The 15,628-nt window shown below is 39.4% G+C and overlaps 1 protein-coding gene across 1 annotated transcript in view; it reads right to left on the bottom strand.

The window, feature by feature from the left end:
• Positions 1-15,628, bottom strand: part of SPG11 (SPG11 vesicle trafficking associated, spatacsin) — a 95,829-nt gene that overhangs the window by 38,704 nt on the left and 41,497 nt on the right. The window contains exons 18-27 of the mRNA XM_044230048.1: positions 14,469-14,614; positions 13,300-13,461; positions 11,012-11,078; positions 7,934-8,099; positions 6,273-6,478; positions 5,906-6,014; positions 4,581-4,740; positions 3,933-4,205; positions 3,117-3,317; positions 1,956-2,063 (exon numbers count right to left, since the gene is read on the bottom strand). Of these exons, the coding sequence (XP_044085983.1) occupies positions 1,956-2,063; positions 3,117-3,317; positions 3,933-4,205; positions 4,581-4,740; positions 5,906-6,014; positions 6,273-6,478; positions 7,934-8,099; positions 11,012-11,078; positions 13,300-13,461; positions 14,469-14,614 (1,598 nt within the window). The remainder of the gene's footprint in view (positions 1-1,955; positions 2,064-3,116; positions 3,318-3,932; positions 4,206-4,580; positions 4,741-5,905; positions 6,015-6,272; positions 6,479-7,933; positions 8,100-11,011; positions 11,079-13,299; positions 13,462-14,468; positions 14,615-15,628) is intronic.

Below are 15,628 nucleotides of genomic sequence, written 5' to 3'. Positions count from 1 at the left end.
ACCAGTACCATACTGTCTTGATGATTACTACAGCTTTGTAATAGAGCTTAAGTCCAGAATAGTGATCCCACCAACTTTGGTTTTCTTTTTCAACATTCCTCTGGCTATTCAGGGTCTTTTCTGGTTCTATACAAATTTTAGGATTATTTGTCCTAGTTCTGTTAAAAATGTTGATGGTATTGGATAGATTGCCTGAATGTGTAGATTGTTCTAGGCAGCATAAACATTTTAACAATATTTGTTCTTCCCATCCATGAGCATGGAACATTTTTCCATTTCTTTGTGTCTTCCTCAATTCTTTCATGAGTGTTTTATAATGTTCAGAGTACAGATCCTTTGCCTCTTTGGTTACATTTATTCCTAGAAATCTTACAGGTTTGGGTGCAATTGTAAATGGGATCGACTCCTTAATTTCTCTTTCTTCTGTCTCACTGTTAGTGTATAGAAATGCAACTGATTTCTGTGCTGAATTCCTATCTGAGTTCCAGCAATTTTGGGGTGGAATCTTTTGGGTTTTCCACATAAAGTATCATGTCATCTGTGAAGAGGGAGAGTTTGACTTCTTTGCTGATATGAATATCTTTTATTTCTTTTTGCCGTCTGTTGCTAAGGCTAGGATTTTTAGTACCATGTTGAAGAACAGTGGTGATAGTGGACATCCCTGCCGTGTTTGTGACCTTAGGGAAAAGCTGTTTTTCACCAACATACAATGGCATTTTATTTAGCATTTGAAAAGAAGGAAATCCTACATGGATGAACCTTGAGAACGTCATGCTAAGTGAAATAAACCAATCACAAAAAGACAAATACTGTACAATTCCACTTATGTAAGGTACTTAAAGTAGCCAAATTATAAAAACAAAAAGTAGAACTGTGGTTGCCAGGAGCTTGGAATAAAGGAGAATGGGGAGTTATTGTTTAATGGGTATAGAGTTTTTACACATGACAACATGTGTAGGGTGAGGGGGATGGATGGTGGTGATGGTCGCATAACAATGGGAATGTATTTAACACTACGGACTGTATACTTAACGGTTAAGATGGTAAATGGTATGTGTATTTTGCTCCAAAAAATAAGTCAAAAGAAAAGATATCTGGTAGAGCCCCAGCCATGGGAAGTGACAGACTAAGGAAATTAACATTCCTCTTTGTCGTGATTTTGAAACCTCAGGCATATTTGAATAACTGACTCAATATTTTCAAATAATGTAACTTTTAAACCTTTATTGCAGTTACTTATTGAGAGCAAAAGCCTAAACTGGGGTTCCACTGTGATATGTTTGTTAGGTAGAACCAGCATATAGTTTTGTCTCATTTATCATAGAGCTCTTGTAGGGTAGAGAAAACGCAAAAGTGCTAAAACCTGAAGCAGAACTAAGGCATATTTCTTTTGCTTCCTTACAACGTCCCCTTTTCTTCCACAGGGTTAATTAGTTCCACATGATAAATAAGGCCTGAAATAAGCATTGAATAGGTCTGAAATTGTCTGAAATTGACCACACAGTTCAGCATCATTTCGGAGTGGAACCATAAAGATGGTTGATGAAAAAAGCCATTATTGTCAATCACCATAAATAAAGAAGTATTAAACACCCTTCACACTCAATACTGAGTTATCCTAGAGTGGCAAAATGTGGCCCATGAGGAACCACCACATTCCTCTTGAGCATCCACTGCAGGTCCTGGTAATCCCTTTCCCACTGAGCTTGGCTGCAGTTCAGGACACTGATCAGAATCAGCACTTCATATGAAACTTCTCTGCATGTCTGGCAACTGAGGTGCCCTAGGCAAAGCCACTGTAACTCCTGCCCTCCCTCCCCACATCTGGAACAGTACAAATGAGTTAGTTTCAATTACCAGCTGCTTGCCTGCTGTCACAGCCTGACTACTAGCAGGTAACAGGCCACACTAACCAATTTCAGATAGTGACAAAGAGCAGTAGGGTTCCAACTTACAGTTTCAAAGCTCTTTTGGAACTCCAGAAGTTTAGCTTCGGCTTCCTTATAATTCTTGAAAAACATACACAGTTCATACATCTCCATCATCAACAGTAGTGGGGAATCCTTTGAGGAAGAGATTGAATGAAATTACAAAATCGTGAAGTTGGGACGCCTGGGTGGCGCAGTTGGTTAAACGACTGCCTCCGGCTCAGGGCGTGATCCTGGAGTCCCGGGATCGAGTCCCACATCAGGCTCCCAGCTCCATGGGGAGTCTGCTTCTCCCTCTGACCTTCTCCTCGCTCATGCTCTCTCTCACTGTCTCTCTCTCTCAAATAAAAAAAAAAAAAATCGTGAAGTTGATCAATAGTGTTTTCTCAATGAATAATGTCAATGTAAGAGAAGGTTAAAGTAAAAACACAAGTACTACTAATAACAGTTACACTGAATTAAGTCATATGGTAAAAGGAAAGAGGTTAAATTTATATTACTTTTACCTTTTAGAAAAAAGATATTTAGGCCAGGCACACCTACACAACAGTCTATTTTCTATTCTATACGTGGTCCACAGCACGTAAGCTGGAGACATTCCACTAGATGGTGCTACATATACTCCCGGAAAATGGGCTCTACTGAGCTGCCAACCTACTGCTGCCTGTGGCATTTCTATCTCTTTGGTGGAAGCTTTTCTGTCAGAAGACAGGAGTTTTGGAGTGAGAAACTATGCATCTGAACTAGAAACACAGTACTTTACTCTAAATGAGGATACTACCACTTCATAACACCCTCAAATAATATGAAGTTCTTTGATAAAGAATCGGTAGTTCTGTTATCACTCTATGTTGTTGGATTAAAAAAAAAAAAAAAAATCAAGGGATGCCTGGGTGGCTCAGTTGGTTAAGTCGCTGCTTTCGGCTCAGGTCATGATCCCAGGATCCTGGGATTGAGTCCCACATCGGGCTCCTTGTTCGGCAGGGAGCCTGCTTCTCTCTCTGCCTCTGCCTGCCATTCTGCCTGCTTGTGTGCTCTCTCTTTCTCTCTCTCTGACAAATAAATAAATAAATAAAATCTATAAATAAAATCTTAAATCAAGAGATTAAAAACTATTGAAAAAGCCAATGGCGATATTCTGAAGCAACCCTTTTAAACACAGGAACGAAATGAAGTGACTATAACTACCTTAAAGAAAAGTTGGAAACCTCTGATGAGAGTTTTGCTCTTCTGCCTTGTTAGTAATGTTCTCCAGATGACTGAGAGGTCTTGAAGGTCCCATATGTGCTCTTCCATTGAGCCCTGAATGTGTTCTGTTGCTTCAGCAGCAACAGTGTCCTCCACAGATGTGACGATCCAAACACAGAGACAAGGAATAGTACTGGCATCCTGCCACAGGATAAAAACTTTTCAAAAAAAAAAAAACAATTGCATCTGGATCACCTGACAGAGGGAGCTGGGGGCTCCCAACAATGCTACAATCATGGATGGATGTTTCCTGTTCTGAACAAGTCACCTCAATACACTGGTTAACCTAGCTTGAAAGCTTCCAAACATGGAATAAATGCTAATGAACAACCAAGGCACTACTATAAACTGTTCTGCAGAGTGTAATCTATCCAAAGATCAAGAGATCGAATGGGTTCCAGAAGTTGTGGAAGTACTAAGTATAAGAAAACAAGACTGCCTTCCACAGCATCGGTCAAGGGACTGTCTAGAATATCCTACTTCTCTGCTCAGGAAGCAGGGTCCTTTCTCTAGGACTTCCAACCAGGAACCAAAGCTCAGACCACTTCGGTTACTGAACATTAAGGTAGAAGGAAGTGTAATGGATGGCCTGGTGCCCAAGCTGGAAAAGCACAAAAGTGACAGTGACCTTGAAAACACACACTGGAGCCTTCCTATCATCATCACACCACTTCCTCTCTGATGATTTGTCTTCCCGGTCCCTTTCCACTTTTTCCACTCTCTCTGGGTTCTTAATTTTGGCTTCTCATACCCTACCTGGAGACAGGAGGCCAGGACACTAAGGATAGGGGCCCGTTGTTTCACTGCTTCAGCGAGGAGCCAGCACCAGGAGTCTGGTTCCTCTGAGCACTGGAGCAGAACCTCAAATAAATCAGTCATCTCTTCTTTGTTTCTCTGGAGTTCCTGGGGGACCCTGTTGCAGACTGGATCACTGTCCATTTTGGAGTTAGACACTGAGGTCAAGTTCTCAAAAGCCAGTCTTAAATGGTCTTGAAGGACAGGACTGAAATACTGAAGGAGAGATTTCACCTAGAAAACATATTAGATATTTAAAAAGACCAATTTCATCTGGACCCGAAAAATGTTAAAGAAAAGCAGAAGCAAAATTGTCCTTTCTCACTCTGAACCGTGTGCGTGGGAAGTGACCATATCATTTTACAAAGTTATTTGCTGCTTTGGGGTGAATTTCCATATTTAATCTGGAGTAGCAAAAACTCTTCCCTCAGCTCTTTAGTATGAATGACTAATCCTCTGTCTGATGCCAACCCACTGAACTCTTAATAAAAACAGTAATATCACATAAAACAAAAGCCTAGATATACACAATGGAAACAACACTTTGTGTCCTCTGAGAAGCCTTCCAATTTTCTCTTCTTGAATAGTTGACAACACACTGTGGCTTACCTCCTCTGGGTGATAGTTATGGAGCTGGCTATGGATAATGAACTGTAACCAGTCGTTTGCTTCGGCACATTCTCTGAGGTAAGACGTGCTCAGTTTCACATTGTGAAGCCTGCAGAACTGTACTGCTAATGCCCACTGGCTGCTAGATTCACTAGATAACCTGTAATTGGAAGTTGGGGCAGTAGAGGGAAAAAAAGGATTGTTAAAATACAGCTTTCATTTAAATGGAAAATAAGAAAAAAATTAAACAAATTTAACTGCAGTATATTTTCTAAAAAGTCTTTCAAAAATACCATGTGTTTGTTAGACTGCTCTGGAAAGTAACGGAAAAAAGAGGGCTCTTGCATCCATAATGCATAAAAGCTTTCTTAGCATACTGGGAGAATGCATTCCTTTAAGTATCTGTCCACAGAGAGGTTATATTAGCTATATACCATCTTTAGGAGAATTGAGTAAATAGTCACTCAAGAAATTCTGAGTGTTTAATTGTTTTGCATGATTCACTTTAGAGTATCAGAGCCCTGACAGATGCTTGGGCTTCCTCAGGAAGGGGGGAGTACTTGTTTCTGTTCATAGCCAGAGACTGTTGAGAACAGAGTCACCAAGAGCCAGTACAAGAAAATGGTGCATTCCCAGGGTCTGGGGTGACTAAGTCACTGCGGGTGCACAGCACAGATGAAAGATGTTATCAATGTTTAAGTAGAGGGGGTTTTCTGGACAGATGGTCACCTCAACTTTCATTATCAACTAACATATGTAAGTAAGAGAAAATTAAAGACCTCACTTAGAATCAAATTTGTGAGATCCATCCCCCATCTTCTTCTCTCTCTCTGTTTTCTTTTTTATAGAAAGAGCAAGGGAGGGGTAGAGAGAGAGAATCTTAAGCAGGCTCCATTCCCAGCTCAGAGCCAATTCAGGGTTCAATCTCATGACCCTGAGATCATGATCCAGGCCAAAAGCAAGAGTTGGAGGCTTAACCGACAGAGCCACACAGGTGCCCCCATCCCACGTCTTCTAAATGATTTCAATATATAACAAAAGACTTCTCTGACCAGCTGGGCAGTGAAGAAGACAGAGCTCTTTTCCATCTTTTGGAAACTCTCTTTCTAAAAAGTGAATAATTATCTGCACCTTTCTTCTACTGATGGCAAGAAGCATTTAAAACTCAACTGTCTGTTTATCAAGTGTCTGCTATATGCCGGCTGAGTAAGAAGCCCTGAAGGGATTGGTGAAAACACCTGAGTTGCTGGAAGAAAGACTACACAAATACAGTTTGGAAGAATAAAGCTTGTTGGGAAAGAGAATGAGGCTGCAATTCAACAAACCTCTTTATTTCCTGCTGCTGGATGCTGTTCCATATACCTTCTTCTAAGAGAATAAGCAATTCCTCTATGGTGGCCTTTTCACCCACAGCCAGTTTAGATAGTTTTTCAGCTGTAAGAAATACGAACAATAAAAAATAGTCAAGAGAAAGGGTCAGGAACTCTTCTGTTTCAAGAGTGTGGCCCAGGGCCATTTTAGAATCTGACTAAAGGATCTAAGAAAGTGAGATAAAGTGCAAACATTCTGCAGAGAAAGGAGGAAACAGGAAGATAATTATTTCCTCCCCAACCACTCATAATCTGATGCTTTAGACCTATTCAACCCTTGTCCTCTAAACGAAACAAACCCCAGATGGAAAAGGCACTGTACCTAGAGACTCTCTGATATAGCTGGACCGAGCATCTTCGTTTCTACACTTGCAGCTCAGAATTATATTGGCCACTTTCATATCAACTCTGAGCTTGAGACTGTCAAGGCCAAGCAGTTCTAAGAAACAAACACAGGCAGCTCCTACTGAAGGTACGTAGAAGGAGGAGAGCCCTAAAACATAGGCTTCATTACCTACTTGCTGGATCCTAAAAAAGACAGGAATTAAAATAACATCAGAGAACTGTTTCTCACCAGGAAAAGCAGATGGAATTACACAGTGATACATGGAGTGTCAGACACCCGTGATTTTTAGTTTCCTCCCCCCTCCCATTTTGGATCCCTGCACACATCATTTAGGTTCCTGGTAGTTTTTGTTTGTTTATTTGTTTGTTTGTTTTTTAAGATTTTATTCATTTATTTGACTGAGAGAGAGATCACAAGTAGGGAGATAGGCGGAGGGGGGTGGGGAAGCAGGCTCCCTACAGAGAGCGTGATGTGGGGCTCAATCCCAGGACCCCGAGATCATGACCTGAACTGAAGGCAAAGGCTTAACCTACTGAGCCACCCAGGTGCCCCGGTTCCTGGTAGTTTCTGGTTGTCTCCATAGCCCCCCCATTGTCTTATATTTAACTTCATAAAACACCCGCTCATAAGCCAAATTATTCTTGCTTCAATTTCATCCAGGGAACACGGAACAGAATTACAGAAAGACTGCCAACTTGTGATCCTATCAATTATGAGTATATATGCAAACCATCAAGCAAATTAAAGTTTGACATCACATATGTAGTTTAATATGCATAGACATATTTCAAGGAATGATGCATAAGAAATTAACCATGTTTATTTACTATGCAGAATGAAGAAAGGAGACTCAGGGACTTTTTATCTTTCATTTTTTTCACCCTTCTGAATTATTTGAATATTTTATCACTAAAGTGCACTACTTTGTTAACTACGAAACAAGCCAGTAAATAAAGTAAATCTATATTTAGCTGACTATATCTAATACTCCTCCCAATTCTGTGCTTTATAAAAGTGAATTATAAAAAAATAAAGATTTTTTTAAAAAGATTTTATTTATTTATTTATTTGTCAGAGAGAGAGGGAGAGAGAGCAAGCACAGGCAGACAGAGAGGCAGGCAGAGGCAGAGGGAGAAGCAGGCTCCCTGCCGAGCAAGGAGCCCTATGTGGGACTCGATCCCAGAACCCTGGGACCTTGACCTGAGCCGAAGGCAGCTGCTTAACCAACTGAGCCACCCAGGCGTCCCTAAAAAATAAAGATCTTAAATACAGAATTCACATCTTGTTATACAATTCCCTTTTAAGAGTAACTGCTAATATTTGGCAAGTTCCTGGGTCTTTTTTTTTTTTTTAACAGAATTATAAAAGATACAAATAGTATCTTTAAATATTACCTTTTTAAACATTTTTATTTATTATTTATATAAGAGCAACAGACAGAGATAGTGAGAGAAAGGACGAGCAGGGAGGAGAGGGAGAAGCAGGCTCCCTGACCAGCAAGGAGCCTGACACAGGGCTTGATTCCAGGACCCTGGGATAATGACCTGAGCTGAAGGCAGACACTTAACTGACTGAGCCACCCAGGCACCCCAGATATGTCTTTTATTTAGAGTACAAATTATGTTTTAAATACTCACAGCTGCTTGGGAGTCTTGCTCTTGGTTAATTCCTGGACCAGAAAAGTACCAAATGCAAATGATGGTCGCCCATGTTGTAAATAATATGCAAAATTCAGACGTTCCACTATAGCATATTTATTAACCAGGTCAGGGCTAGAAAAATGTGGGAGATGACTCACTGCATCTAGGGGAAAAGTGAGGCAATATTAGTCCTCTGCACCTCACCATGATTAATTTCAAATCTGCACATGGAAAATTTAACTCTGCAATGGTGAAAGAAAACCAGTTGCAGGACACCTGAGCAGCTCAGCTAGTTGAGTGTCTGATTCTTGATTTTGGCTCAGGTCATGATCTCCAGTCATGAGATCAAGCCCTGTGTTGGACTCCAGGCTCAGCAGGGAGTCTGGCTGAGATTCATTCTCTTCCTCGCCCTCTCCCCTCCCCCAGCTTGCACATGCATTCTCTAATAATTAAATAAACAAATCTAAAGGAAAAAAAATGGTTGCTATAGTCATTTTGTACCACTGTGCATTACTCTGAACCACCAAAATATAACAATTCACTTTAATGTGTAGAAGTAGCCCGTTTGATTTTTAAAAATTTATTTCAGAGAGAGAGAGAGAGCATAATGTGTGGGGGGAAGGGCAGAGGGAGAGGGAGAGAGAATCTCAAGCAGAATCCTCACTGAGTGGGGAGCCCAACACAGGGCTCAAGCCCACAATCCTGACATCACGACCTGAGCTGAAATCAAGAGTCAGATGCTTAACTGACTGAGCCAAGAAGCTGCATAAAAACCTATAAATTATGCTTTTTCCTCATTCAACTTGTTATTTTATATGTCTTAATTCTGTATTTGATGATCCTTTAAGTCACAATGGCAATCATCCTTCAGCTATAACATCTCTGCTAAGGATCTGCAAAAGGAGCTTTTTAATTTATTCATGGAGCTCATTACACAATGAAATCCCTTCTCAATATTTTTATGAGTCCTCTATACACCAAGGCCAACTCCCTCTACCTTTCTCTGATACACAGTATAAGAACATCCTTTTCTCCCTATTAATGTCCTCCTCAATTTCCTTTTGTTATCATTAGTTATATTTTCTGATGTTGTATTCAGAGCACCTTATTACCTACATGATGATACCACCTTTCTCAAGCCAGCAGAGTAGCTCAGTTTAAAGTTCCTCTGTGCCCTTGAAAATGGCAGAGAAAACATTTTTCCTCTCTTTAGAGAAACCTGAAGTTAGAAGATATTCTGGATGTGATCAGTTAGTTAGTATGAAAGAACTCCTCCTGCCAACCCTTAATCATTAATTGCTTCTTAATCACTCACTACCTATAAAAAAATGAAGTAACATTTTGAACTGTTAAGGAACAAGTTCTGAAAAATAGTGCATCTGCTTTTATTTTCAAAATTCAAACCTTATTTCTGAAAAAAGTTTTATCTTCCTGTGGCATTCCAAGGACTTTTTACATTGTGACTTGGCTCTTAAAAAAACAAAACAAACAAAAAAAACCTTGAAGAGTTGAGGTGTCTGTCAACTTAAAACTTCCTGCTATTACTTAAAAGTACACCCCCTTTGAGATTAAAAAATTTTCACATGCCTATATTCTTTGTAAGATCACAGTGACTCTGGTAACTTGTTATTACATATAAAACTGTTAGTTCATTCATTAAGTATTTGCTGAGTACATGAAAAGTATATAGGATTGCCTGGCTCCAAATGAGCTAATGTGAGTTTTTAACTCAAATAAGACTCCGATTTTTAATAAATTGGAGGCTAGTATAGAAAGCATATATAAGAGAAAATTCTACCCAAAGGGAAATTTTTCTCCAGCCTGTCAGAGAAGCCAAGTCACTTTGCAGTTACCTTACATCTCTTTTCAATGGTTAAGACCATATGAAAAAATAAGTAAATATTCTAATTAAAGACAATTCTCCAATTTTATAAATGCACATTATGTTTTCATAATTGTTTCATTTACTTTGTGCTTTATTTCCTCAAATATGTTTCAAACTTCTAAATACCAGGCAGGGAAAACATCTTCAACTTCCTCTCTGTTCCCCAAGTGTACCTGGTACAGTGCTCATTTCCCAGAAGGGGGTCAGGACTCTGGCTAAGTGTTAGAGCTGGAAAAGTGTTAAAACAGGCCAGGGGATTCAATCTACACTCTAGTAGTAACTTCACAGAGATTCATTATAAAGAGTATTATCACTTGAAAATGCAATACATAGTACTTTATCCAGCCCTCAACAAATATTTATTGAACATCTACTATAGGCTGGCACTGCACTGGGCCCTGAGAACTGGGTAAATTAAATCTTTTGAGATTTGAACTTATAAAACTCACAAATTAGAAAATCCATTTTTATGCATGCCAGTAAATATTTACAGGATATCCATGACATGTGAAGTGTTCATTTGAAGCCTACTTCCGAATAATTTCAGCAGAGGCACCACAGGCACCATGATATTAAAGGTTAACTCTAAATTTAAAAGTAAAAAGATATAGAAAAAGTTGAGCTTAAGACTGGCATAAAAAAAAAAAAAAAATCAGAGAAATGCTTATGGCCTAAAGAGAACAGCAGTGTGTACGCATCTGGGTCTCACCGTGCACCAGGAACTCAAGAGCTTTTTAAATGCCTTGTCTCCTTTCATTCTCAGGTAACACGTGAGGTGGGCCCTATTCTTAACCTCATTTTATAGGAAACTGAAGACAGGTTAAACCACTTACCAAAGGTCATACAGCTATTAGATGGTCGAGCTAGGATTTGTCTAATGCCTACACCTCCACTCTTAACCTTTTTTAATACTATACTGCAAACCAACAGGGATTTGGGAAAAGCGAGAAATTTAAGCAGACAGGTACATCTTATGTTTCCCAGCAAGAACAGCGTTAGTGACACACTACTTTTAACTCACATTTTCAATTCAGTCTCCTAGAAAATGTTTTTCATTAGAATGCACCTTCATTTTTGAAATGGAAAGCAGTGAAAAAAAAAAACTGGATTGGTTTTACAAAACTTAACTTCTATGGCCAACACTGCTGAAATACTTACTTCTAAAGCCCTAGGTGCCTAGAATGACTTACCTCCTATAGCCAGCGTGTTGGCACACTGCCAGCCAAACAATCTGCTAGGGTCAAAGGGCAACAGTGACTGAAAAAGCAGAAAAGTCAGAGTTAAAAGTTAATTGACTCTAAAGTAAGTAAATAAAATTATAAGAAAAGACTTCACAAGTAATCTGCTTCCCTTCTCCAACCTCATCTTTCTGGACATAAATTCTTTGAATGCAGCTTCAAAAAACAAAAAACAAAACAAAAAAAACCCTGAGTGCATAAGACACTTTCCTATTTTTAATAAAAACAGAACCAGTTATGTTTCTTTTAAAGACTTCGCACTTCAAACTATGTCTGGAAAGTGTACTCTCTTGGTTGAAGCAGCGTCCATGATAATGTAAAATGGAATTCTGAAATGCTTTTGGAATGCAAACCCAAGAGAAATAAGAGGCTAGACAATGTTACCATGTAAACAGGACAAGGTGAGCTAAGGGTGGTCTGGAAAGGAAAGAGGGAGACAAGCAGATCAAAGATTAGAGGAATGTGATGAACAAATCACCACCAACAATGAAGAAGAAAGAGCGGGCTAAGGATAAGCAAGTCAGAAAAGGTTTGGAAGCAGGGAGCCGTGGCTGTTTGAAATTTGTCTAGGCCAAAGATGTAGCAAAGACGATAAGCAGATGGTAGGAAAGATAAAGGAGAAAATAAAAAAAACCTTTAAGTCATGATTTGGGTGGTTAATGAAAGAGCAGCTTTGATGTAAAATTATGGGAGAATTTATGATCTAGGAAGGATGACTTTTCGTAATGTAACAGGACTAAAACTGCATTGGTCAACTTGAAAAGAGAACAAAGAACAACCTGAAACCACTTATGTTTTAGGCTGATTGAATCCACTTTAGGTAGTGAAACTGTTTTATATGTTTTTATATAATCCAGTTGTATCTAATTTATAGTGGTGCTACTGGTCTGCTATGAGATAAGAAACTTGCAATAAATTTATTTATTTATTTATTTTTAAAGATTTTATTTATTTGATAGAGAGAGATCACAAGTAGACAGAGAGGCAGGCAGAGAGAGGAAGGGAAGCAAGCTCCTTGCTGAGCAGAGAGCCCGACGCGGGACTTGATCCCAGGACCCTGAGATCATGACCTGAGCTGAAGGCAGCGGCTTAACCCACTGAGCCACCCAGGCGCCCTGAAGCTTGCAATAAATTTAAATGCTTCCTGCTTCCAGAGTGTCTTGCTACATCACACACACACACACACACACACACACACACACACACACACACAGTCTGCTTAACTGAAAAGTGTACTTAATGACACAGATTTATAGAATAGCGCAAGATCCTAATGTCCTCACATACCAGCAACAAGTAGTTCATGGACTGGCAGCCATCCAGGAACATTTTTGAGTAGGGCTACTCTATAAATTAAGGACTGCTCACATTACAGAGATTTTGTACCTTTATAGATTATAGAACTTATGTTGAATTAAGGATACTGTGGGAATATGTGCACCCAGAGGAAAGAAGCAAAAGCCCTCTGAAGTAAAAAATGAACAAAAGAATGTGTTCATCATGGAGGATCTGAATAGGTTTCAGGGAATCTGAACTCCTCTGAAATAGAAGCAAAATTATGCACATATGTGCTATTTTTCTGGGAAGAAACTCCTAACTCGCTTACATTCTTAAAGAGATCTCGGTCCTAAAAGAGGCTAAGAAGTACTGATTTAAATAAAGAAATAGCCCTATTCACTGAGAAGAGAGAGAGAATTTACCAATAGTAGAAGGAAGTGGCAGACAGGCATGCTGGCCAACTGTCCGTCTGCTCTCAGATCCATTCCCGCCTTTCTCTCCTTCTGCAGAGAACTGCGTTTCCCAAGCTCATCTGCCCTTTGGCTACCAGACAGGTTTAGCCAAGAGAGACAATATGGGAGATTAAAGGTAGGAAGAGGGGGAGAAACCAGAGTATTTTCCTCCTTCTTTGTTTTCGGGGCTATCTTCTCCATGTTCCAGGCCCACCCTGTACGTTTGTTTCCAGCTCCCACTAGGCAGCCTGACTGTGAGTTTAGTTCTCAGAGAGAGCCAGGTCCAGCTTCTGGGTTCTGATGATACTATTTTCTTACACCGTTCTTGCAGCTTTAGGGGTGGTGGTGGCCTCCCTGTCAGTTTTTGACTTGTCTCACCATCGCATGCTTGGATTCCCCATCCTGCTATGACTGTGTAGGTAATTATGTTAAATGTCCTCCACGTGAGAGACCCAGAGTGGATTTCGGTTTTCCTAGCTGAACCCTGACTGATATTCCTAAATACCGTACCTGAATAAGGTGGTAAAGCGTAATATCAGGTGGCAGAACATTAGAGGCGGTGTACTGTGGGAAGAGAGCAGTTTTTAGCTTGGGGTAAGGAGTTAATGCCATCTTCAGTAACTGGGGATCTACTTTCTTCAAACAGGTCTCATTTTCATCATTCTGAACAACCTAAATAGAAAGACAGATCACATGATACAGTGTAAAGTTCTTCTCTTTTCCAAATTTGTCTTTTCTTCACAAGAGTGAAACAAGATTAGCTTGAAAAACTACATGGTAGTGAAAAAAGACATTGGTCAAGGAGTTAGAAGCCTATAGTTTTAGTTCAGTTTCTTAAGAAAAACTAGCTAGAGACCTTGGGCCAGATATTTAACAGCAGGCCTCAGTTTCCTCATCTACAAAATTAGGAAGTTCAACTAAATAGTGGCTTTCAAACTACATGTGAAAACATTGTTTGAAAAAAGTCTCTGTTACTAAAATATTTAAATAGCAAGTAAATGTTCTTAAAGGAAAAAAACTACTAGACTAGATGACTCCTACCTAGGTCCTTCTCCATCAGCTCTCAAGTTATTCTATGACTAATTTCTTATAAGTGATTAAAAAGAGAGGTAGAGATAACCACATGAATTAAAATATACTGCAATAATCTGGAAGAGGTGGTATTATATTAAGCTATTATCAGTAAGAAGCTTTTAGAGATTAGATATTAAACTGCATTCTTCAGTTCCCTGTAATGAGGTGTTCTGTGTACTTTCAAAAAAGCAGAGATGGGCAAGTTTCCACTGGGTCCCTCAGAAGAATTCATATGGATAGCTAAAAAATGTGATTTCCTTTTTGCCTGAGAGTACAAATAGTACAGACTAATTCCCAAGCCACACATCTAAAGTATAGTTACTCCCAGGAGCAATCAGATCCCAGCTCTATCCTGAAAACAAACCTGAAGTTTACAAAACAAAGGGGAAAAAAAATCTCTAGACAGCAGATTAGTTCCCTTCCAACTTAAGAGAATATAATGCAAAATTTAAAACTCATCCTTGTTTTATGCTCTTTAATAAAATGAAATATTTATGTAAGTGGTTGCATTTGAGTATCAAAGGAGTCTAAAAGAGCCATAGATATTTCCACTAAACTTAAAATCAGTCTTACTTTACCATAATTGGTCAAAGTGCTATCCATACCTGGCTGACCCCCCCAGGGGCATACATTGTGGTAGCAAGGGCCAGGAGAGTATGTCCTTCCAATAGCATACTGCTTACACTGGCCTGGATGCTGGGAATCAGTATCTGAGCATTTGCAAGGCTAGCATGGAAGATCAGTTTGGGATCTGAAAAACAAGAGAGTAGGTTTTTCTCCTTAAGAGAAAGAATTACATAGTTCTGAGGAAAAAGATGTTTAACTCTATCTAAGAGGGACTTTTTTTTTTTTTTAAGATTTTATTTTTATTTGTGAGAGAGGGAGAGTGAGCGAGCACAGGCAGACAGAACGGCAGGCAGAGACAGAGGGAGAAGCAGGCTCCCTGCCAAGCAAGGAGCCCTATGTGGGACTCGATCCCAGGACGCTGGGATCATGACCTGAGCCGAAGGCAGCTGCTTAACCAACTGAGCCACCCAGGCGTCCCTAAGAGGGACTTTCTAAGATGAAAAGCAACAGGAAAACATCATAAAGGGCGGGGGGAGAGGTTTGTTAACATAAAAACTTCTATTCAGACAACTGAGACAAGTGTTGAAACAGACAAACAGAAGAAAACTGAGAGGTAGTAATGAAGTAGGAGGTAAATTTTAACAACAAATTAACAGCAAATGAGAGCCTAAGGATTAATGTCTTAAGCAAAGAGCTCATACAAATCAGTGCCCAAAATACTGACTCTAACAGAAAAGCAGACAAATAACCATTTTCAAAGGAGGAAATATAAACGTTTGACACATAAAAATATGTAGTTCATCAGCAACAGAGAAATGCAAAATAAAATAATATTTAGATGCTGTATATTCCTTATTGCAATGATTTTTAAAAAATTAACATCCTCAAGGACACAGCTGGTCAGGGCGCATAGAAGCTGGGACTTAAAATGCTCTAATTCTCCTGAAAAGCAATCTGGCCTTACAGCAAGAACTTTCAAAATGTGTATAACCTTTGATCCAGTAATTTCATACCCAGGAATCTCTCTGTACTATGGAAATAATCTGAAACAAAGACACACATTCTTTGTTTAAATATATACAAGACTATTTCTCATGATAGAAAAAAACAGAACAGCCTCAGTGTCAAACAAATGAGAGAACATTAGTTAACAGCACATCCATATGATGAAATATTATGCAGACATAAAATAGTCTCT

Source organism: Neovison vison, chromosome 13, assembly GCF_020171115.1.
Source record: "Neovison vison isolate M4711 chromosome 13, ASM_NN_V1, whole genome shotgun sequence".
NCBI lineage: Eukaryota > Metazoa > Chordata > Mammalia > Carnivora > Mustelidae > Neogale > Neogale vison.
Note: the sequence above shows the minus strand (reverse complement) of the source record. Positions and strands in the feature narration are given on the sequence as shown.